The sequence below is a fragment of the Corythoichthys intestinalis genome, chromosome 8 (genome assembly GCF_030265065.1).
Source record: "Corythoichthys intestinalis isolate RoL2023-P3 chromosome 8, ASM3026506v1, whole genome shotgun sequence".
Classification (NCBI taxonomy): domain Eukaryota; kingdom Metazoa; phylum Chordata; class Actinopteri; order Syngnathiformes; family Syngnathidae; genus Corythoichthys; species Corythoichthys intestinalis.
The window spans coordinates 28,275,241-28,300,615 of NC_080402.1; the positions used below are offsets into that span (position 1 = coordinate 28,275,241).

A 25,375-nucleotide genomic window follows, 5' to 3' on the forward strand; every position below is an offset into this window, starting at 1 on the left:
GTAGCCTCTTCCCCCTACTCCTCCAATCACACTCAAAGCGTCTGCCGTCCTGAAGATGGAAGAGGCATTCTTGCTCTCTGACAGTGGGGGATGGGAACGAGGCTAGCCTTCAGGTGTAGCAAACACAGAAACGTTAGCAAGCTTTGGAAAGCATTGTCTAATTGAATGAGCAGGGACAAACAGCCTGGAGTCATAAGAATGGTAAATGGTGTTACACTTATATAGCGCTTTTCCACCTTTCAAGGCGCTCAAAGCGCTTTACACTATCTCACCATCCACCTACTGGTGACGCAGCCTTCTGATCCAGCATTATCCGAGGCACCCTAAAGTGCACACGGCGCCATTATTGTTTTGCTCACATGATGCGGGAGTGAGTTAGAAACACGGCCTGCCGAGAGCCGTACATTTGTGTTAATGTTGAAGTTATATGTGCTATTAAAGAAACAGAGTGTCAGCACGTCCTGTGGGGTATATCTTTGCTAAGAAAAAGCACAAAACAAAACACGTGCGCTATTCTTGAACCTGAACGCACCCCAAGTCTTGGATGACAAATAAACAGCAGAGTAGACTCGCTACAGCTGGTAGTTTCTTCAATTTATTCAGAGTAAGTAACGCACCACTTTTGACCGTCAGTAACGGTAACGGCGTTGTAACGGGGGAAAAAATAATTAGTCAGATTACCCATCCATCCATCCATTATCTTCCGCTTAGTCTGGGGTCGGGTCGCGGGGGCAGCAGCTTTAGCAGGGAAGCCCAGACTTCCCTCTCCCCAGCCACTTCAGCCAGCTCCTCCGGCGGGATTCCAAGGTGTTCCCAGGCCAGCCGAGCGACATAGTCTCTCCAGCGTGTCCTGGGTCGACCCCGGGGCCTCCCGCCGGTGGGACATGCCCGGAACACCTCTCCAGGGAGGCGTCCAGGAGGCATTCGAACCAGATGCCCGAGCCACCTCAACTGGCTCCTCTCAACGCGGAGGAGTAGCGGCTTGACACCAAGCCCCTCCTGGATGACCGAGCTTCTCACCCTATCTCTAAGGGAGAGCCCGGACACCCTGCGGAGGAAACTCATTTCGGCCGCTTGTATCCGGGATCTTGTTCTTTCGGTCACGACCCACAACTCGTGACCATAGGTGAGGGTAGGAACGCAGATCGACCGGTAAATCGAGAGCTTCGCCTTTTGGCTCAGCTCCTTCTTCACCACAACGGACCGGTGCAGAGTCCGCATCACTGCAGACGCTGCACCGATCCGCCTGTCAATCTCCCGTTCCCTCCTACCCTCACTCGTGAACAAGACCCCAAGATACTTGAACTCCTCCACTTGGGGCAGGATCTCCTCGCCGACCCGGAGAGGGCATGCCACCCTTTTCCGGCTGAGGACCATGGTCTCAGATTTGGAGGTGCTGATCTTCATCCCAACCGCTTCACACTCGGCTGCGAACCGCCCCAATGAGAGTTGGAGGTCACGGCTTGATGAAGCCAACAGCACCACATCATCTGCAAAAAGCAGAGATGAAATGCTGAGGCCACCAAACCGGACAGCCTCAACGCTTCAGCTGCGCCTAGAAATTCTGTCCATAAAAATTATGAACAGAATCGGTGATAAAGGGCAGCCTTGGCGGAGTCCAATCCTCACTGGGAACGAATTCGACTTACTGCCGGCAATGCGGACCAGACTCTGACACTGGTCGTACAGGGACCGAACAGCCCTTACCAAGGGGCTCGGTACCCCGTACTCCCGGAGCACCCTCCACAGGACTCCCCTAGGCACACGGTCGAACCCCTTCTCCAAATCCACAAAACACATGTAGACTGGTTGGGCGAACTCCCATGCACCCTCAAGGACCCTGCCGAGGGTGTAGAGCTGGTCCACTGTTCCACGGCCGGGACGAAAACCACACTGCTCCTCCTGAATCCGAGATTCGACTTCCCGACGGACCCTCCTCTCCAGCACCCCTGAATAGACTTTACCAGGGAGGCTGAGGAGTGTGATCCCTCTATAATTGGAACACACCCTCCGGTCCCCCTTTTTGAAAAGAGGGACCACCACCCCGGTCTGCCAATCCAGAGGCACTGTCCCCGATGTCCACGCGATGTTGTAGATTACCCCGTTACTGAAAAAAGAACGCTGTTATGTAACGGTGTTATTTATAACGGCGTTATTCCCAACACTGATTGGGACCAATGAAAAAGTACTCAGAAAACAGATTTCGTTCCACTCAAGTGGATCTACATGAACTCTGCTTTATAATATATGTATGTGTATATATATATGTTTCTAATTATTACCCCAAAACAAGGTCTACTAACGGTTTCCAGTCATTTTTTAATAATTAGCATTTTTGTGTTGGTCTTTTTTTAAAACTGTGGCACAGTGATATTGAGACAACAGAGGAGGATTTGCAGTGCGTGAGGTGGTTTTAGGTCACGTGCACCAATAGGAGATGAGGATTGTTGCCATGGTTTCAGAAACACACAACATGGTGTCGACCGCGTCCAGCTCCGACACTAATATGCTAATATGAACAAAAAAATATGGAAACCGCATTCCAAATTTAGTCAAAAGGCATCGACATGACTATATGCATCTCTCGTCTGTCCAAGGGCGAAAAACTTAAAGACCCTGTGTCAGACAATGGCTTTCTCTCCAGGCTCCATCGAAGGATCTTGCTAAAAATGATGAACATTGCGTCGATGTGGATTTTTAATGACATTGACTACAGGTAAGCCAAACACACACCTTTTGTTGTGAATAATAATGGGGTTGTGGGGGGCTTCTGGTCAGATCACATATGAAGTTAAGACTTACAATGTGAATTCTGGGCTGTAACTGTGATGGTCATTTTAAGAAATTACCATTATTATGTTTGAGTGTTTTACACTGAGCAAAAAGTTTTGAGTACAGCATATTAAAAAAAATGAAGCATTGACAAAAAACATAGTGTTTAGTTTGTTTAGCTATAGTTCCAAAAACTTATTTCATAATTTTATTCAGGAAAAATGGGCGGAGTAGACAAGCTTAGGTAATTTTGATTGGACAATTATGCAAATATGACATGGATAAAACAGTTCCCACATAGTTTATGTGCGTGCTTGTTTTTCAGAACTGACACTCCCTTCACTGACAGCTACAATTTCTTTCGCGAGACCATTCATCTGTCAAAAGGTTATAAATGACCAGGAAGTGCTGCGAATATACAAGCTACAAAAAGACATGATTGTGTGGATGTCCGGGATCGGATGGATGTCCGGGATGCCAGGCATGGTACGACCAAGCAGGATGAGTAGCACGTTGTGCAGTGCCGCCCAGTCGAGGCCAGAGATGAGGGCGACAAGCGCGGCGGTCTGAGTTGCCCAACCGGGGACGACGGTGACTGGCGGACCGAACCAAGCCGACCAGTCATAGCAGGAGCAAAGGAAGTGCCGAAACTGGAGTAGAGGGGACATCGTCCAGAGGCGGTGGAACAGGAGAGACGTCATCGTTGATCTTCCGGAGGCGCTAACCCTGGAGCAATGTTAGCGGCGGCGGCATCCAGAGATGCTGGCAGGGGCACTGAAGCGACATCAGCGGTGACCAGAGATGCAGGCACAGGATCGATGTCGCCAGAGTTGACAGGAAGACCAAGATCAGACACGGCCAAGGATGCTAGAAGTCACTCACAGCAGGGGGTGCTGAGGACCTTCTTTAGTTTTTCCCATCCAAAAACAGCCGTTTCGGTCCAAATTTTTCATGTTCCCGCGCGTGCACAATGCCAGTCCACACGCATGCTAGATAGGTTACGTACTACTACTAGGCTACTACAAAGACAGTGTTCTATTTCACCTACAGTGTGTGTTGGAGTTTTTGAATTGGAAATAAAAGCGCCCGTGTATTATAATATATATATATATATATAAAATGTCCCTGCAGCTAGATGGCGCAATGAACACATTTGTAAACTAAAAGGGCCAATAAGCCTTGGTTTAACACCCGATTTTTATAACACTAAAATAAATGGCACACGAATATCCAACAGCGCTCTGCATGGCGGCAGCTCAACAGCAACAACAAACAATAATATGGCTACAATCCAAGCATGTCTAATTGAAATTTAGAAAATTTCGCTATTTTTGTAAAGAAAAAAAATCACTAATTCCTTTTTGTGCCATATAAACGCCTTCTCTGTCAACATTGTGTTTTCCATTCCAATAGCGCCATATTCAACGTGACCCGGTAGCAAGCAATGTGTCAGGAGGCGTGATTACCAAAAAAAAAAACTTTTTCAACATATATATTTAATCCTCAAAGTTAAATATGCATAGTTTCAATATGTTTTATTTAGTTTTAACAACAACAAAAAATTCTATCAAAACAATTTTTTCACTCCCCAACACCAGCGGGAGCTGACGCACCCTCAGCACCCCACTTTCCGCACCACTGGACGCGGCATCATCAGGGGCCAGGAACGGACGCGGTGGCGTCCAGAAGCACCTGAGCTGAAGCAAGTAGGAGTGGCGCTGAAGGCAAGACAGGAATAACTGCATCGGGAAGCGCCAGTGCTGGGGCGGCACTGGCACCGGAATGGGAGCACGACTGCGAGGACCGGGGCAGAAGTGCCACCACCGTTGTCGGGAACCTAGGGTGGTTCGGCCATCGTAATGGGCACTTCGGGAGTCTTTGAAGTCGCGAATGCGTATTTAGAGTCAAAGATCCTGAGCAGGCGCATCTTGAGCCCCTGCTCAGCACGTTTCCCCGTCGGCAGAAAGGCAATAATGCGTCAAGCCTTGACTGCCGCCAAATCCCCGAGCGCAGACACAACGCGGACAAGCTGCTCCTCTGCACACGTGAACCACGCGGCCGCGGCACACACACAAAACATCAACAGCTCGAGAAAGCCAGTGTCCGCTATTTCGTTCAAGTTCTTACTAGGCCTCGGAGACTTCAGTGAGGGAGACGTTGGGGTCACCCCTGTCGCAGATGATGGGTGTGTGTGTCTGAAGCGGGGAGTTGAGCCGGTGTGGCGAGTGTCTGCCGCCCATGTCTCTAGTCTCTGTCTGACCTGGAAACCCGCGCGTCAAAGCGTTCCCCTCCAAAACACAACATCCCCCACATTAGTTCCGTGGGTGATCAGGTATAGCATTTAGTGATCACTACAATATTTAATACAGCTAAAGATGCAGCTAAAACCTCAAGAAATGTAACATTGTTCTGCAACAGGGTTCATGGGTGAGCGGGCGAGGAACTAAGTGTGTGTTGGACACAATCGCAGGGAAACTGAGGCAAGTCAGAGTGGTGGTAACTCAAAAATGTTTTAATGACGTGAACAAAGCACAGTTCAAACAAAAGACTGGGGATCAAAAGGCAAAGGCAAACAAAAGTCAGACTTAAGCCTGGTTTATACCTGGCGCGTTGAACATTCCATGCAGAAACAAGACGCATATAGATCATCCGGCACGCGTTTTTCATAATGTAGGGTACACTCTATGCTGCTAAGCACAGCTCTCTGTGGTGTGCCCCTGTGGTGAAACCAATATTCTCCCAGACTACAGGGGGCAGCAAAAAGTGTCTACGGCATATGAGCAACCTCACACAATAAAGAGAATCACACAGAGAGAGTAGAGAATCCACTTCTCTACAACATGATGGGGAAGCTCGCTGCTTTCATGAAGGAGGAACAACAACTTTGGTTTTTGATGGCATGCTCGTCCCAGTGGTCTTCATCAACCAAATCATACTAGTGTTTGTACTTGTGAACTTCTGCAATTAATAGTTTGTCCGTCAACTTTTTCCACAGGAGTAGATGAGTCCTCTCCGCAACCTCCACTCGCCTCCACTAATAGCAGCTCGTATGCCGTGTGTGTCCGCGCGGAGACATCCGCGCAGTTTAAAAATTTCAGCAGGTACGCGGTGCAGAAATCTGACGCATTCATGCGCCACGTGGAAAAGCGTGTTTGCTGAGATTATGTCATTTTCCCACGTGAAGCCGTGCGGACGCGTCAGCTTTAACTAATCAACTCACTGGGAAACAAGGCAAGACAAGGGCATAAGGAAGCACGTGGCATGGATGCAGACATTGTCGAATGACGCAAGAAGAAAAGACTGCACACAGGGATCTTAAATGACATGGGATAACAAGAAAAGAAGGCACAGGTGGATGATACGAGAGGTAGCCGATTGGTAGATAAACAAGGACCAGGCACAGCAGGGGAAATCAATGGGCAATCACACGGACAAGCCTCACAAGGGCACAAACTTCTTAGAACTCAATGCAAACCATGACAGTTCTGTTTCATATGATATATAGTGAGTTATGTGGTTCTATACTTCATGCTCTGCCAGTGCTTTTACTGTATGTTAGATTCATTGAAGACACCAAACTGACTTGAATAGGTAAGTGTGAATGTTTGTCTTTATGTGCCCTGGGTTCGAGGGTGTTGTTGTGGGCGGAAAATGAGAAGGTTCCCATCTGCTTCCCCAGCTCTCCCCCAGTTGGCATATTTTTTTCTGTCAGGCAACTCCATCCGCACCGCAAATGACAACAACTCAGTTGTAGACAAAAATGAAGGCCTGTCTTCAGCATGAAACACAACAGAAGTTCAAACTCAGATTTTGGCCTTATGCAGACCATCCACCATACTGTTAAATGAATCGTGATATTTTTGATCATGTAAATCCCACCAAAAAAGAATCTTGTTTTAGAAGATTATTGTTTTAGAAGTGTAATAGTGGAGAAAAATTAATAGAATAAAACCGCAAAAACCAAGCTGAACGTGAAACAACGAAACCGTCGAGGACACAGTGGCAATTCTCTCATGTTTGAAAGCAATAGTTTCCAAAGACGAGCAAATCCAGCGTCTAACAACAGGACTGGAAGAGCACACAGATTTAGGACAGGATAGTTTTTTTTTTTTTTTTTTTTTTTAATACGGCCGCTCCTCGAGACATGCAAGTATGGAAGGGGCGTGCCTGCTGATTTCAGCAAATCACCAAACACCTACGTAATTGAGTTCCTACCCACTGAAAGTTCTTACTTTAGGGTAGGAACTAAAATGTTTCCCAGAACTTGAGTTTCTGGTCCCTAGTTCTTACATGTGCGAACACGCAACATGACATCATCGGTCCCCAAAAGGTTGTAGGAACTGCAGATAGTTCCTACAGTGCGAAAGCGGCTTATCGAGCCGTACTTTCATTTGGAGTAATTTTCAGCTGCTCTCAGTTGGCTGCTTCACTACAGTTGTGTAATTTATAATTTCATATACGGATTTTACCTGTGAAAATGACAAACAGAAGAGAAGGCAGTGTCAGTATGCCAGTGTTCTGCTTTTGGCTGTACGAAGAGGACAATAAGCAAAGAAGCAGAAGAAGAAGAGCAAAGAAAAGCAACAAGCATGGGGGGAAAGACGCCACTACACGGCGTTCCCTTTCGCCCAACCAAAGGCTTCGTCTTCGTCCAATATGGAAAAAAGAGAGAAAATGACGCCAGAAAAGCTGTATTAACTTTAGGGGTATGGGCCCATTTTATTTTGTGCTTCTTCATACCAGTGATCAAGTCTATCAGCATGTGCTGTGTGCAAAAAGTTTCTGCTAACATTGCACACAAACATCCTAATATTTGTGAATAAGTTACAGTGTGCATTATAAATGCGTAAGTGTGATAAACAATTTGTCTCCATCTTAAATTCTTCGTCGCTTGCACCGATTTTTCAAATGCTGACATTTGATACAGTGGTCAGCTTGGCTCAAATGGTTAGGCTGCACCCTGCAGCTGCTCTGGCATCTAATACATAATTTGAGAAAAGACTTATCGCTCGAACTTTGGAACTTCCCTCGCCATTTTAATTTGCCATGCGACCCAAAACCTATAAACCCACAGCCTTCTCTGGCGCTCTGACATCTTGGCTGACAACACATAAGTTACATATGGCACAAAGAAATTTGGGAGAATTTGACGACAAATGCGTACCAAAATGTCATCCCCTATGAGTGTGTAATTTTATGTGTCTAAATTTATTTCCTCTGTTCACGCAGTTCTAATAAATTCATGATTTGCATATTTAGATTTTTTTCCGCAACCTTCAGTGAAATAAAGGTCATTTATATGAAAAGATATTTGCTTTAAAGGGAAAAATTCTGTTGTTCGGTTTGGTTTGACTTCTCCCAGTGCAAGCCTGACCTCTAGTGGCTACACTTATATTTAGCATATTTGATCAAGGCTGAACAATTAGATACATATTTATTAATTCATTCATCTTCCGTGCTGCTTATCCTCACATGGATCGTAGGGGTGCTGAAGCCTATACCAACTAAGTATGGGCAGTAGGTGGGGTACATTCTGAATTTGTTTGCCAGCCAATCACATGGCACAAGGAGACAACCATTCACGCACACACTCATACCTAGGGACAATTTGAAGTGTTCGGGCAGTCTACATAGCATGTTTTCGAGTACCCTACATATTTATTTATACATACTGTATATATATTTTCGACTAGAAAATGTGTTGTACATGGTGACCCAAAAAACAGGAACTTTTGATGAACGGCAGGTCATTTATGTGGATATCAATCACAGACTCAGAGCCCAGAAATAGCGAATAATTTTGTATTTCATAAAGAATACAACAAAGGAAGAATGTGAAACAGTATGCGAATTTAAAAAAAGTCCAATAAAAAATAGAGCAGAAAAAAAATGATCAAAGGAGGATACAACCGGAGGAAACGGAGAGCCTGAAGATGAGGGTACACACAGCTGATAGACACAGGCGTCCTTACATACAGTACGCCCTTTAATGCATCACGAAGACAATATGCTCTTTAATACGTAACAAACAACAACTGAGAACACAAATATGTCACAAAGAACTGAAACCAAAAACATGACAGAACCCCTCCCTCAACGGGCAGACCACCTGGTTTTGCAGGATGGAGAGAGTGGAAGTTCCGCAGAAGCGACGGATTAAGAATCCAGGAGCGGAGGAACCAGGACCGTAACCCTCCCAGTTGACCAGGTACTGCACGCCCCTTGCCGTTAATCACAGACAGAAGAGACCATAAATAGTGAATAATTTTGTATTTAATAAAAAGTACAACAAAGGAAGCATGCCAAACAGTATGACAATTTATAGTCCAATAGAAAATAAAGCACAAAAACCCAAAATGATAAAAGTAGGTTACAACCGGAGGAAACGTTGGAGAGCATGGAGATTAGGGGGCGCACACAGCGGTAAGAAAGACAATCGTCCAACACAGCTGATAGACAGGCGTCCTTAAATACACAGCGCTCTTAATGCGTCACAAAGACAATGTGTTCTTTAATACGTAACAAAGAACAACTGAGAACACAAGCATGTCACAAAGAACAACTGAAACCAAAAACATGACAGAACCCCTCCCTCAACGGGCAGACCACCTGGTTTCGCAGGATGGAGAGTGGAAAGTCCGCAGAAGCAACGGATTAAGAATCCAGGAGCGGGGGATCCAGGACTGTAACCCTCCCAGTCGACCAGGTACTGCACCCCCCTTGCCGTTCATCACAACTCATGAGACCAAATTAGCGAATAATTTTGTATTTAATAAAAAGTACAACAAAGGAAGCATGCCAAACAGTATGTGAATTTAAAGTCCAATAGAAAATAAAGCACAAAAATGATCAAAGTGGGATACAACCGCAGGAGACGGAGAGCATGGAGATGAGGGCGCACACAGCAGTAAGCAAGGGAATTGTCCAACACAGCTGATAGACACATGCTTCCTTAAAAATAGTACGCTCTTTAATGCATCAAAAAGACAGTACGCTCTTTAAAGTGTCACAAAGACAGTGTGCTCTTTAATGCGTCACAAAGAACAACTGAGAACACAAACATGTCACAGAGAACAATTGAAACTAAAAACATGACATAACAATCCAATAAAACAGAGTGATGGAGGAAAAAACATTTTATTCATAGTAATTGAAACCTTAAAACAAGCCATTTAAAAAACAACGATGGAATATTATTTATTTGTTTATTTTTAAACCTGTCCTGTTCATCTCCTTTACACAAAGACTAGGAATCTGAGTGTCCTTATGGTCTGAACAGTTTTAATATATCACATGGGAGTTTGGAATACTCCCATTGTGGTTGTTTGTTATATTTTTCAGGAGAAAGCAACAGGAAGGCGATATGGTGGTGGGGGGGGGGGGGGGGGGGCAGAAAGGAAGGTGAAGAAATACCCCTCAATGTCAATTTTAGATGATTTTATTGACAACGTTGAGGGAACCCTGAAGGAAAAGAAGCGCAGCTACTCAGCTACAGCACACCAACATGAACTAAAAACAAGGAAACGGCTATTAACATGAGAACTTAACGACATACATATCTATAAACAATACACATATAACACTAAACACAATTAGAGAAGGTAGACTCACAGAAACGTGTGGAGCACAACAAATGCAATGCAAATGCCTACACGTGTCAGAAAAACCCATATTCTCCCCTTACTTGTGGGAGTTAAACTAATACAGATATACGCATTCTCTTCATCCGGCACAGCCCGGAAAACTAACACAAAACATAGGTAGACGGGATCAGGCCTGTACCCACTGGCCGGGTTCATACCACCTGGGGGGCCTCCTCACACAGCCCGGCCAGGTGGCAGGGGCGTAGGGGGCACAGAATAAGGCGGCTGCAACGTATGAGGAGAAGAGTCTGGGGATAGGCTCGATTGACCGGGGTCAGACTGGGCCATGGGGCCAGAGGGTGCCACATCAGCAAACACCGGTGGGTTGGTGCACAAAGACGGGACTCGGGGGCCGCTTGCTGGCCACTCCCCGATGGCAGCACCAGGTCCAGGAGAACAGGCAGAGGAGGGCGCCCCAGGGCTACGGGAGAAGGCAACTACGTAGAAGGTCACACCAGGGGACAAGGGGTGGCAGCTGTGTATCCGCTGAGGAAGCATTTGTTGCGCAGTGTCAGGCGACCAATCCATCAATCCTGACCCGACACTCATCATTCCACCAACACCCCAGACCTGTTCCACTTGAATGGGCTCGGGCCCTGCTGGTTCTGGAGGAACACCCTTTCGTCAAGCGCGAGAGGGAAGGGGGGCCTCAATTGAGGCAACAATGACTCAGTCATGCGGGACAGGCCAGGTGCAGCCATCTTCGCCGCCCATGCCTGACGCCAAGGAGGCTGGACATACGGGTTGGAGAACTTCACAAATTTGTCGACGAAAGAGAGCAAGTCATGAAGAGGACAGCCGAACCTGCGCAGGTGAGAGGTTGCAGTCCGGGTCGGGGTGTTGCGCAGCTGCAGAATGGCACAGAGGAAACGGTCCTGGTCAAGGCTACCCGTCGGGCCAGTGTTACACATAAGGAGCCCCTTGGCAGTCTTCACAGTAACCTCTGAGTGGAGGGGGACCACAACCTTGTCGTGACACAAAAGCACACCGTCCTGGGAATAGATCAAACTGCAGACCAGAGACAGACCCTCCAGGGCAAGGTCATGTGCGTCCACCACACCCCCACTGTTGTTAAGGGGCAGAAGGTGACCCATGCAAGCGTCAGCTGCAGTCTCCTGCACAAAAAGGGAACAGGAGATGACCCCGAGCTCCTGAGTATTGTCACGGATGGATGACATGCCGATTCCACGACATCAGGAACGCTCGGCAGCCCCAGCCAGAGGACGCACACCGAGCCTGAAGGGGAGGGGAACCTTAAAGCAACATCAGCTGCATGGTTGCTCCTGCCAGGCAGGTGTACGATCTCAAAGCACAACGGAGGGTCCGCTGCTTGAGCCTGAGTTCGATATCTCATCCAGCATCCGGTCCTTGAAAAGTTTCACAAGTGGCTTATGGTCGGTGACCACAACAAGGTTGTCACACCCTTGGGTGAAGTACAGCGCCTGTTCCAGACCCCGTGCAACGGCCAGGGCCTCCCTCTCAGCAGCCGCGTAAAGCTACTCAGCCGGGGCCAGGAACTGCGAGCCATTGAGAGTGAGCCGCCAGCGACCTAGACAGCAGTCCAGCAAGCCTGAGGCACAGGCGCAGTATTGCTGGAGCAGAAAGTACCCAATGCCCTGTCTTGACCAGTTGGGATGGAGGCAGGTGCGCTTCTGCATGTCGTAGATCTCCATGCCCTCACGGATGGCCTCTATGATGGCCTGCATGGACAGCTGGAAGGCCTTCTCCAGTTCTGGAGACCATGAGGACTTGCAGAGTGGGCTGAGAAAAGGCTTGAACTGGGCCATAGTGTTGTGCAACATGGCATAGTTGGCCACCTGGTTGACAAGGCCAAATCAGCTCCTTATATCCGTGCTGGAGATATGGAAGGCGGAAGTTGCGGATGGCGTCAAAGTATATCGGGAGAGGCTCGATTGTGGTGTCTGACACCCTGAAGCCAGCGAAGTCGACACTCCTCTAAGCGAACGGGAACTTGTCGGGATTCAGCATGATGCCTGACTGCCCAACACGCTTAAGGAAGTCGATGGTCCTCCACTAATGCTGCTCCAAGTCGGTGTCATAGTGGAGAATTTTATCCACGCAACGCTCCTTGTGCTTAAAGTTGGACAGGACAGCGTCAAAAAGGCGGTTGTGAAGGTTGTGTAGGTTGTTGATGAGAGGAAGCCTTGCAGAACACATGTATAACGCCAGTGGACGAAATGCGTGATGAAGGTGGTGAGATGGCGATGTGACTCATGCAGGGGCACCCATTCCAGGCATCCGTAATGGACTTCCAGTGTTTTTCGGGATCCTACGTGCTAGCTGGAATGGCGACTCTGTAGCAAATGTCTCACTCGCAGAACTTATTGAGACAGCAATAGGTGAGCAGTTGGCGGTTGACATGCCGAGACTGACGGGGCGCAGGTCATTACACAAGAACCCGCACGCGAAGAATTCATCCAAAGGTCTGACTGTACACCAGTGTCTGTGACAGCTGATACCTTAGCAACCTCCAGAGAGCCCTGGGTGTGGGTGCCACTCCGTTGGTTTGTCGGAAAGTCCAAGATGTTAGTTATCAACACTCGGGATGGTCTCTCAGTCTGGCCTGCCTCCATTCACCTTTTCGAGAAAATGTGGTGATGAAGTCTAGTGGGAGGGGACCCGACGAATCCCCTGTGAGACATCTTTTGGCTGCGACAATTCCGCCGACGCTGGCCAGGGCGGGTCCCAGATTGAATCACTAAGACCAAGGATTGAGGTTGACTGTAAGGTGTCGGCTGCTGTTACTTCCTACGCCGGCGAGCCTTGTAGCAGTCGCTTCAGAACTGGTGTGGCTTGGTATTCTATCCGCGAGGCCCCTCAACAAAGACATTGAAGGTGCACTTACAGTGCAGGCATGACGCATGCTTAGCCCTGTCTACCAGTCCATGAGCAGGGGAGGGGCCCGGCAGAGGAGCCTTCTTAATGTGTTGAAATGATGACAAGGCAGACAGAACGGATGAAATTACAGGCCATTTCCTTGTTCTTGACCACATTGTTAGCTGGCTTCAGAAGAACATCGGGCACACCAAGTGTGTCTTAGCGTATTTCAGCATCGTAGATGCCATTGATTAAGACATCGTGAATAATGTAGTCCACATCCTTGCTGCACTCGCACACTGCCCAGTAGGCGCACGTCTCTGCCTTGCTCTGTACCCTCACTGAGAAACCCCGGAACGCCTCATCGCGCTTCTGGCGTAGTTGTAGCAACTCCGTGCTCAGGATGCATGTAGCAACTGGGATGACGGCTAGCGAGCACATGGCGGCGATAAAGTCAGGCAGCGACCCTGAAGCTACATTGGGGTCTGTGTCGTCAAGTTCGGGCTCGACACATTGGAACAACTGAAACGGGGCATGGGCAGCACCTATGCCTGAGCCGGTGCAGAAGACATTCCAACGGTGGATGAACACATTCCATTCCTTGACTGACACACCAATGTCAACTCTAAGCAACTCCAGCTTTGTCCCTTAGGTAAATGTGGCTTGGCTTGTGTGACAATAGCAGGCGAAGCAGGACAATGAGCAAGTCTGTGGTTCGACAGCGTGGCGAGTGCCTCAGACACATCTTCAGTCTGGAAGCTGTAACCGGGCACAGAGCATCCAACAATTGCCATGGTTCCTTCATGAAGAAAAACCCCTCAATGCAAATTTTAGATTATTTTATTGACAACGATGAGGGAACCCTGAAGGAAAAGAAGCACAACTACTCAGCTACAGCACACCAACATAAACCAAACACATGGAAACAGGGCTATTGACATGAGGGCTTAACAACATATATATCTACATGCAATCCACATATAACACTAAAGACAATAAGAGAAGGAAGACTCACAGAAACGTATGGAACACAACGAATGCAATGAAACAGCCTACATGTCTCATATATCCCGATATTCTCCAACGTGGTTCCCCCTTCCAATGGGCTCACCACCTGTGGGAGGGGCCAAGGGAGTCGGGTGCATGGTGAGTTGGGTGGCAGCCAAAGGCGGGGACCTTGGCGGTCCAACCCCCAGCTACAGAAGCTGACTTTGGGACATGGAATGTCACCTCTCTGACGTGGAAGAAGCAGAGAAGAGGCAGAGAAGTTCACTCACTGGAGCGGTTCGCAGCCGAGTGTGTAGCGGTTGGTGTTGCGTCCGCTCGGTTAAACATGTTTAAATTGTGCCTCACCTTTGATCTTGTCCGAGAAAGGGTTAATTCCCTGTCAATCAGGAAAGGGGTGAGGATTCGCATTTAAGCGGAAGCTGGGTCGGCGTGGCTGTCATTCACGTTCACGTTGCTGAAAGAGACACGCACCGCCGGTGAGTTTGTGCTCATTTGCTTGTATTTGTATTATGTATTTTCATCTACTGCATTGCTTTTAGACGGTTTGGCGTGTCTTTCACGGCGATCGCTCGATGGCCTTCCAGTTTGTGTCCGCTGAATTTTGACAGTTGACGACTAGCGCGTTGGGTTAGCGTAGCCATTGAGTCAATCTCACAGCGAATCAGCGAGCGGCGCGGGTCGCGCGTTGAGTCATGGGAGATGTAGTGGCGGGACAGCACTGTATTGGTGCTTCGTAATCTGTTCACTTGAGTGAAAAAACTACATTTCCTCACACTGTTAGACGCCACTTCTTCCTAGTAATTTAAAGCATTGGTCAGCGTTTGTAACGTGAAGTGTTTAATGAAATGATGGAAAAATGTGATTTTAAAATAATGCACAATGTTTGGTTATTGCCATCTTGATTGTGAATGAATTATATATATTATGTACAGTACAATATTAATTCATTTATATATTTGTATTAATATATAATTATGATTATTTGTATTTATACATATATATGTACATTTTGTTTGCATTTATAGGTTTATAACCTGCTTGGTGTTTGCTATTTACTACTCCAAAAAATCAACAATAAAAAACCAACAATATACTGTGAGCACAAGCCGAGTTATCCAGTGTGTTCTCTTTCGGATCCCTTTCGGCGGGGAAAACGCCACAAAAAAGCGTAAACGGACGAAGAGTTGGAATGAAGATAAGCACCTCCAAATCCGAGACCATGGTCCTCATTCGGAAAAGGGTGGCATGCCCTCTCCGGGTTGGGGATGAGATCCTGCCCCAAGTGGAGGAGTTCAAGTATCTTGGGGTCTTGTTCACGAGTGAGGGCAGAAGGGAGTGGGAGATGGACTGGCGGATTGGTAAGTGTCTGCAGTGATGCGGCCTTTGCACAGGTCCGTTGTGGAGAAGAAGGAGCTGAGCCAAAAGGCGAAGCTCTCCATTTACCAGTTGATCTACGTTCCTGCCCTCACATATGATTACGAGCTGCGGGTTGAGTTTCCTCCTCAGGGAGGGACTCAGGGTCGAGCCGCTACTCCTCCGCATTGAGAGGAGCCAGCTGAGGTGGCCCGGGCATCTGGTTTGGATGCCTCCTGGACGCCTCCGTGGAGAGGTGTTCCGGGCATGTCCCACCGGCGGGAGGCCCCGGTGACGACCCAGGACACACTGAAGGAACTATGCCTCTCGGATGGCCTGGAAACACCTTGGGATCCTGCCAGAGGAGTTGGTTGAAGTAGTTGGGGAGAGGGAAGGCTCGGCTTCCCTGCTAAAGCTTTGACCCGACCCTGGATTAAGCGGTACTTAATGGATGGATGGATGAATATTTAAATGAAAATTCCATAATTGTTTCTTAAATGACATGTTTTAAGGTTTCAATTACTATAAATATAATATTTTTCTTTGATATTTTGTGGTTTTATTGGATTGTTAAAAGGTTCCCGTTTGTTTTGGGCCACCCTGTATTTTAATATAAATATATTAGGGGTGTACGATATCCAGTTTTTAAAACCGATATGGATAACTTCCTGCTCTTCAAAGCCGATACCAATATCGATAACTGATAATAAATATATAATTTTTAGGGCTGTCAAATTTATCGCGTTAACGGGTGGTAATTAATTTTTGTAATTAATCACGTTAAAATATTTAACGCATTTAACGCATGTGCGGAACGATCCACTCACGCATTGCCGCAAAACGACTACAATGGAGCTGTTTTATGTATATTGAGAGCTAAGAGGCAAAGACAAGCGAGTGGAATGGACACAGGCATTCAATGGGGCCGTGCTACTTATTGGCATAAGCTTTGGCATTTTCCACAACAATTAGAACTATTGTGGCTAGCGACGTGGGGACGAATGACAGGAAATCTTTTTCTTAACACCCTGTATTAAACAACACAGAGAAGATATACCATTTGCAGCCACCACTGACAGTCATTGTTGCCCAACTTCCCATCATGCATTTGGGCGGAACAGTTAAGTTGCTACAGTATCATTTACTGAAAGCACAACAAAAATAATATTCCTATTGCTAAAAAAAAATAATGCTCACAAAAAGAAAAGCGCTCAATACAAAGGCAACTGGCATTCCCAATCAAAATAGCTATGCAAAATAATACTTTGGTCAAACTCTATTCAAACATTTCGTTTAGCTCAACAAATACAATAGATGGCAATATTTAGTCACAATATACAAACTATCAGAGGTCTCGTACATTGTGAAGTCAACACTCAAATGTGGATCCCTTTCACAGAAAGAATGTTAATAATGTTAATGCCATTTTGTGGATTTATTGTTATAATAAACAAATACAGTACTTATGTACAGTATGTTGAATGTATACATCCATGTCTTATCTTTCCATTCCAACAATAATTTACAGAAAATTATGACATATTTTAGAGATAGTTTGAATTGCGATTAATTACGATTAATTTTTAAGCTGTGATTAACTCGATTAAAAATGTTAATCGTTTCACAGCCCTAATAATTTTTAACTGTATATTCTCCTGAGTTTTTCAACACCTGGAGGTTAAAAAAAAAACACAACTATTGGTGGACTCAACTGTTGAGAGAAATGGGGAAGGAAATGTTTTTTATTCATAAATGTGTCCTCAGTTGATGTGGAAATAATGCTCCTATTGCTTGTTATTATTGACATATTAACTTTTCGCCACAAGATGGCAGGATGGGACTTAATTGTCTAAAGTGCTACTTTTATTACTTCTTCTTGTTTGATTTTGATGACTTTGATTTGTGGGATTGCCTGTGAAGACAGCAATGAGAGAGGATGTATCCGCATGTCAGTAGAAATTAAACACGCCAAGTTTTGGCTAAAAGACAACTTATTCTCCGTCAATACTTCCAACGAATGCAACGTTGAGCTGCAACCACCTCAACAGACTCATCATAGATTTGCCTTTGACCTAACCATTTTTTTATGATGACATAAACATTATTTTAATGAACAAAACAAAGACAAGAACAGTCTCGACTTAAAGTGCCAATATTTATTTTTTCAAATATAATTTGAGTGAATCACAATTAGTCAATGTCATTGAAGATGTGTTGTGATGTGAGCACTGAACTAAAACAAACCCAACACGTATTGTGCCTTGTCATCAGATAAAAATATTTGGTACTACAGGAGAGGATACTGTTGTGGTCTTGGTCCATAAAACAACTTTCTTCACCTGGCAATTATAGGACATCAAGCCTATCAATATTCAAAAGGCCTCTCAATAACTTACTAACTTATAACTAACACTGCAAAATGTAAACATTATATAGTAAGGTTCATCACTCATTCCTCATAATCAAAAATATGGTCGAACAAAAAGGATTAATTGCTTGCCTTATAACAATCCATATAAACGGCAATGAGTGAATCCATTTTCAATAAAGCATGAGGTTTCTTCTCTGCACAGTACGAAATCCTTGTCCAGCCAATAACAGGACTAACATTACACGTCCATACTGTATGTCCGTGGTGAAACTTACGTGCCGTGCATGGTTGCCGATCAAAGTAGGGAAGCGTGTGGCAATCTCATACTTTGCCGGTAAACATTCGGCTTGGAATGATGAACCTGGGTTCCAAATGACGAAGTAGCCACCTGAATCCTATGATTTTGATGAGGGAAAAGGGTTGGTATCGCCATCATTTCTGTGATCATGTATGTGATCGCTATAGCCATCGGTCATCTTTTTGTTTTTTGGTCAGTTTTTTGCATTTGTTACAAATTGCGAGTGAAGCGGTTTCCACTTACAATTTTAAAAAATCCCACACTACCGACGCCATGCTTTTTTTTTTTTTTTTTTTTTTTTTTTTTTAAGCACACTGCCGTCGTTTGAGCGTTACGTCACGGAAGGGAGCACTTGATTTGTAGCACAAATCCTTCTTCTTCTTCCACACACAGTCACTGATACTTTGAACTGGCAAAACATAGTGGAAACGAACGCACACATCCAAATCCGCCGACACCGTGCCAAAAATAATTATACTGTATATTATCGGGCCTATTAATAGTTATTGTATTTATTGGGATGAAGTCATAATTCCTATTATCGGACCGATAATTATCGGACCAATAATTATCGTGTACCTATATAATGAATATATATATATATATATATATATATAGGTTTGTGTGTGTTATCTCATGTAATCTTTTGTTTTAGCGTCAGGATTATGAAGTAGTAGTAGTTTTTCTCTCATATTCCAACAAGAGTGGAATATAATTTATTCATCATGAGACAGTGCAGTAAGATTAAAAGTAGCAACTCGCTTTCAATGCATCCAGTACTTCAGAAAAAGGCACATGGAGCGCTTGAGCTTTGAATTGAGCTTTCAATTGTGAGACAGATGTCCTCACCACTAGTCCACTTTGCATAGAAATGTAATGCTCTTTAAACCACACCCAATGTTGTACAAATGAAGTTTCAATGAAAACACGTTTAAATGAAGCAAATTCCACAAGAATGCAATTTATTAAATAAATTCCAATAAATAAGACAAATAACAATTATAACTCAACATTGTTTTAAATTATATTTCAATGTTTCACGGCAACTCGGAGAAGTTATGATTAATTAATAATGAAAAGGATGAGCAATCGGTTTATTGTTGGCTGCCACATTAACTGGAAACAACAGTGTTTTATTCCAGGTACTGTATTCAACTTAATCATAGATGTCCATAAATGGTTTATTGGTTAGGCACACAGACCATTTGGATTATAGCATGCACAAGTAAACAAATAAAAAACAAACAGTTGTCGCACTGATTTTTTACAAAAATCCCCAACTCTATTGTCTCGTTTGTAACAGACATGATCACATCTCAAATCAAGATCACATAAATGTTCACGTTTGTCTAAAATAATGATTCTTATTATTGATAAATAAAAGACAACCTGAATGATAAACATAGTCTTGGCATATTTGTGCACTACGGCAAAAAGTCCGTTTAAGAACTGTTTACTCTGTCAAGACTGAGTAAACACCCAACAACTTTGTTGTGAGATAGTGTATTTTAAAATCTCACGAGTGATGATTAATAATGAATTTCTGGGCATATTATTAATCAATACTATGTGACTACAAATATAACAACATACGAGGTCATTGAAAAACTCAGAAGAGGATCCAACGAATAGAATAATAGTAGAGGGCTGCCCCCATGTGGTAGATAGGAGAATGGCATTTTGATGACGTCACTTTTTTGAGGGGGGGGGAATCTTATAACTCAAGAGCAAGGGCGTAGGTTTGTTGTAGTTTAGTAGCAGGTACTTTCACTATATAATGATCATAATTGATGAAAATTATTAATGATAATAATTTATTGTGTCGTTCCCATATGTTGTAAGAATAGAATTGACCCTTCCATTATTAAGTGAATTACAGTATTTTTATTATGTTCAGACTTACATTTACCCCTTTTCACTGGCTGAATGTGCCTGTCCATTTTTTCCCCTCAAACGCACGAGTGATTGGCTGATAACTAGAACAAACAAGCACGCACACTCACACAACCCCGACAGATATACATGTCAACATGCCGCTTCCTCTACCCCTTTCAAAGAAGAGGGATAATAGAATTTTTTTTTCAGCCAGCTGCAGCAGCAGCCACTGTAAGTAGACGTCAATGTTGTGGAGGTGGGGAACATGCCACTAGTTTTGCTACTGAAAGTCCAACCTGCATCACAGTTAGCATTACATTAAACTGTGTGAACTTGCTATCCTAAAACTTGAGTAGGAAGCAGATTAAAGTGTCCTCCTGTAATGTATGTGTTTTCTGCCGCAACACAACCACTGTAAATTTCCTTGATATGAAGAAGGCGAGATTTCCCCTATGAAAATAAATGAAACTTTTTTCATTTTTACGTAGGCAACACATCAGCATATTTCTGAGAAATGTAGCCCTGACCCCCGTTCACCCAATCTGTTTGGTTTTATTAATGTCCCGTCCCCAACAAAAGGTGTATATGCAGGATATGCTGTAATAGCAATGTTGAGACCAAATCTACGCCCTTGCTCAAGAGCCCTCAGCTTCGGTTAGTTGAATCCTAATAAAATGCATTATAATGCGTTGAACATATGTTAAATGCATTGAAATATTTAATTATATCAACTTGGCACAGGTTTGAGCACTTTCTGTTGATTCGTGTGGACATCTTACATCTCAGCTTTGAGGTATGTGCTCACATTTTCATTTAATTATGATAAATGTGATTTAATGTCGACATGAGACAGGAATTAGTGAAAATTGTGGTTAAAAAAGTTAAGAAATCCTATATGTCCATCAGTCACCAAACATCCACAAACCAAATAACGACTTACACATTTCCTCTGAGACACCGCTTAAGCTTTAACTAATCTACAAACACTTTCAAGTCATTGGCAGTCTTTTGTGTCATGGCATCAAGATTCTGGTTGGCACTCCCAAATATTTACTTTCTTTGACAAAGCGGGGACATTAAAAGAAAAAAATCAAAACATTTAATGACACTGATAGGTACACATTTAAGTGTGTTTCAAGCATGCAGCAATGGCAGTTATGATCGCATACACATCTATCAGCATCACTGAAATTGTACGACAACACTGACTGATCACAGGTTGCTTTCCTGGCCGTCAACTGGGTGCAGGCCTCCGTTCTCGTGGAGTCTCTTGGCACGGTATGTTTCATAGTGAATATTATGAGTCACCTCCTTCAGGTCTTGTAAGTGGGACCTTCGTAAAAAATGAAATGGAATTTTGTTTAAACGAAAAGGGCACAAGGTCATCTCAGAATTACAAATGTAGCGTATGTGTCTTTTTTTAATAGGGTGCCATTTGTGTCTTCAAAGCTGTATTTTCACTGAAATTGGACAAATATGCATTCAACTTTTTGTGCGTGTGTGTATTATCAACTGTTGTCTATGATAAATTCGAGAGCACATGCTTCTAAATTCAATTTTTTTTTAAATTTAATTTACTTCTGGTAAAAGGTGGTTATGTAATTTTGCTATGTCTCCAGTGTGTTTCATTCAAATTCAGCCTATAAAATAACTACGGTAATTTTCGGACTATAAGCCACTACTTTTTTCCTTCATTTTGAATCCTGCGACTAATAGTCCATTACCGCTGATATGTTGATATATTTGGGTTAATAGGTAACACTTCATTTGACAACGGCAACATAAGACTCCTAAGACCGTCATAATTTTGACATTACACTATCATTGGAATTACTGAATGCTTATGAAAGATGTCATTGAGTGTCATCTGGCAAATTATGTCACTAACTTCATTTATGTCCAACTCGGATGTTTTACATCCATTCAAAAGTGAGAAAATTTGCCAGATAACACTAGATCACATCTGTTATAAGCATTCGTTAATGCTCATTACAGTGTCATGTCATAATTATGATGATCTTATGACAGTTTTATGTTGCCACTGTCAAATAAAGTGTTTCTAGAGCCAGCAATTAATGAAACAACTGGAACAGTAACTGAAGAAATAGCACAGAACATGAATTTTGATTGTTATTTACATCTGTAGCAGTGTAATGCATGCTAGGAGGCATGTTGGACAAAAACAGTGTTGACAGCAGGTGGCAGCATATGTTGACTGTCTGCCTCAAGGGAGCAGTGATGGCCAAATGAAGCTTCTTGAAGCAATGAAGCTTTGCAGACAATTGGTTCAAAGCTTCATGGTGGTTCATTTGGTCTTATAACAGTCGTATGATACCGCTGTCAAATGAAGTGTTACCGGTTAATATCTTTTGGTGTAATTGTACAGTGAGGATAGCTGCAGCTTTTATCCAGTGCGGCTTATTTATGAACAAATGCTGTTTTCTTATCAAATTTGGTGGGTATTGGCTTATAGTCAGGTGCACCTTACAGTATAGTGCGAAAATTACGGTAATATAAGTTTTTAAAAATCCAAAATAATTGTTAGGGGGTTATTGTACCGGATAAAGTCTCTTTAATCATGTGCTTTGTTTTTAAATTAAAATAATTTATTGTATTTTATTGAAAAAAAAAAAAGGTTTTATGTTTGTCCCCAGTGTCGCCGTCCACTATGTTAAGTTTTGTTAGTGTCCCTTTGAGAAAACTCCCCATTTATTAATGACATCTTTCTTCTGCGATAACATCACACCAATGGCGGGAAATTCACTGTCATAAGCAATTTCATTTTTTATAATATGAAAAATTAAATTAAAATCAGATTTTGCAGTTTTATGAGGTGTGTTCAGTACAGTTGATCATAACGTGTCCACTCTGTCACAGATACCGTATCGACCCGAATATAAGACGGCCCTGATTATAAGACGACCCCCCTTTTTTCAAAACTCAGGTTTGAAAAAAGACTTTTTGAACACCATATTAATTTTTATACAGAAAATAATTACAGTACATCCGAAACAAATCATTAACAATATATTTGAGAGAAAAAGCATGTTATATTGCCTCATTCAAATCTTAATATCTGAACATTTAAATATGTAAACTAAAGTGCAATCACATTCGTAAATGAATGGCTTCTGGTTTTTGAAATGTAAATAAACCAATCTATTGTGATAAAACAACAACATTGCAATAACTGCATTAACCATCAAAGTGAAGTCTAACTGTAACTGTAGACTTGAAACAAATCTGAATAAGGAAAAATGTTGCAATAAAATAATGCAAACTGGTTAAACTAAAAAGAGTAGCTGAGATCTGTCATAACAGAACATCGCTTCAATGATATCTGGCGCCATCTAGCGTCGTGAATGGGTATAATGTCTAGACCGCAAATATAAGACGACTCTCTCTTTTTCAGTGTTATTTCAATGCAAAAAACACCGTCTTATATTCGGGCCAATACGGTAAATGCCAAAGAAATTGAATTGAGTTGTTTCAGGTTTATTTGTCAAATTATAGATTTCTCATCCAGTATCCAAAGTCATTTTATCTATTACGCTAGCAAAGCTAAACCGAGGGCTGACTTTGGCACAAAATATCCCATCTGTTTGTGTCCACTCTATTAAATAGCACCTTATACACAGTAATGTTTTTTTCAGAAAATGACCCGTATTCAATCATAAAGTGGTTGCAGAGATTTTAAAATGTTATCGTTAGGAGAGCATTCCTGTTTCTATCAATTCAATGTACAGACCTAATCAAAGGAAGCTGTTTTACCTTATGAGGAAGTCCCTCAGCTGGGCAAACTCGCAGTGATTTGTATTTTCAACTGCAACAAACGCAAAAACAGAATCATATAAAAATGAAAATAAATTTTACCGGTAAAAGAAATAGCGCTCACCTTCTACAACTCCCCATGCAGTCTTTCTCCCCAAAACCCGCTTGCCATTCACTTGATATTCTTTGTCACTACCCACTACAGCAAAGGGCATCGCCTCCTGTGGACATGAGACATTTCCAGAAGATTTAATGGACTGTGAGAGATGTTTGTTAATTCTCATGTGATGACTTACTCTGATCTTGTCGTTGTCGCTCTTGTCCTCCATGTCCTCGTCAAACTCTTTCTGTGGGTAAAACTCAATGCCGTTCATCTCCAGCTCCTTCTTAACCTGCATCACAAAGCAAGAAGGAGTAAACATAAAGCCTTGTTTTTTTCTTAAATTCTACCATAACCCTTTGTAGGTCACTCATTTAACTCATTGGCTGTCATTGACAGCGCTAGACGCCTAATCCATTTTGACTGGGGGGGCTGGCAGCGACTCGCAGCCATGGCACAGACACATGAGCATTCAAAGTCAGCCCTCCCCATTTAAATGGATTAAACGTCCATCTTTGTCGATGGGAAAAATAGAACTTTTCAACTTTAAAGTGTTATTGGGAGGACATGACCAGTATTTGTTTTAATTAAATCAACGAAATACAATTGAAATGAATTACTGTAATTTTCGCACTATAAGGCACACCTGACAATAAGCCGCCACCCACCATTTTTGACACGAAAACAGCATTTGTTCATCGATAAGCCGCACTGGACTATAAGCCTATATGTCCTCACTGTATTATGGGATATTTACACCAAAAGATATTCACCGGTAGCACTTTATTTGACAGCGGCATCATAAGACTGTCATAAGACCAAATGAAGCACCATGAAGCTTTGAACCAATTGACTGCAAAGCTTCATTGCTTGACAGTCAACCTCAACTGCCACCTGCTGTCAACACCGTTGTCGTCCATCATGCCTAGTAGCATGCACTGTAGTGCTACAGATGTAAATAACAATCAAAATTCATGTTCCGTGCTAATTATTTCTTCAGTTACGGTTCTAGTTGTTTCATTAATTTCTAGTTAGGGTAACAATTTTTCGACAGTGGTGCCATAAGACTCATTAGACCACCATAATTATGACATAACACTGCCATGAGGATTAATGAATGCTTATGACAGATGTAATTTTGTGTTATCTGGCAAATGATCTCACTTGAATGGATGTAAAAGACCTGAGGTGGACATGAATGGAGTAAGTGAAATAATTTGCCGGATGATACTAAATGACATCTGCCATAAGCATTCATTAAAGTCCATGATAGTGTCATGTCATTATTATGATGGTCTTATGGGGCCACTGTCAAATACAGTTGGACCAATTAAACCAAATAAATC

The 25,375-nt window shown here is 43.4% G+C and overlaps 1 protein-coding gene across 3 annotated transcripts in view; it reads right to left on the reverse strand.

The window, feature by feature from the left end:
* Positions 1-19,363: 19,363 nt before the first annotated feature.
* Positions 19,364-25,375, reverse strand: part of septin3 (septin 3) — a 39,865-nt gene continuing 33,853 nt past the window's right edge. For all 3 annotated transcript variants that reach the window (XM_057844008.1, XM_057844006.1, XM_057844009.1), the window contains 4 exons: positions 24,226-24,321; positions 24,054-24,150; positions 23,930-23,981; positions 19,364-21,491 (listed from right to left, as the gene is read on the reverse strand). In XM_057844008.1, coding sequence (XP_057699991.1) covers positions 21,371-21,491; positions 23,930-23,981; positions 24,054-24,150; positions 24,226-24,321 — 366 coding nt within the window. In that variant the 3' untranslated portion in view covers positions 19,364-21,370. The remainder of the gene's footprint in view (positions 21,492-23,929; positions 23,982-24,053; positions 24,151-24,225; positions 24,322-25,375) is intronic.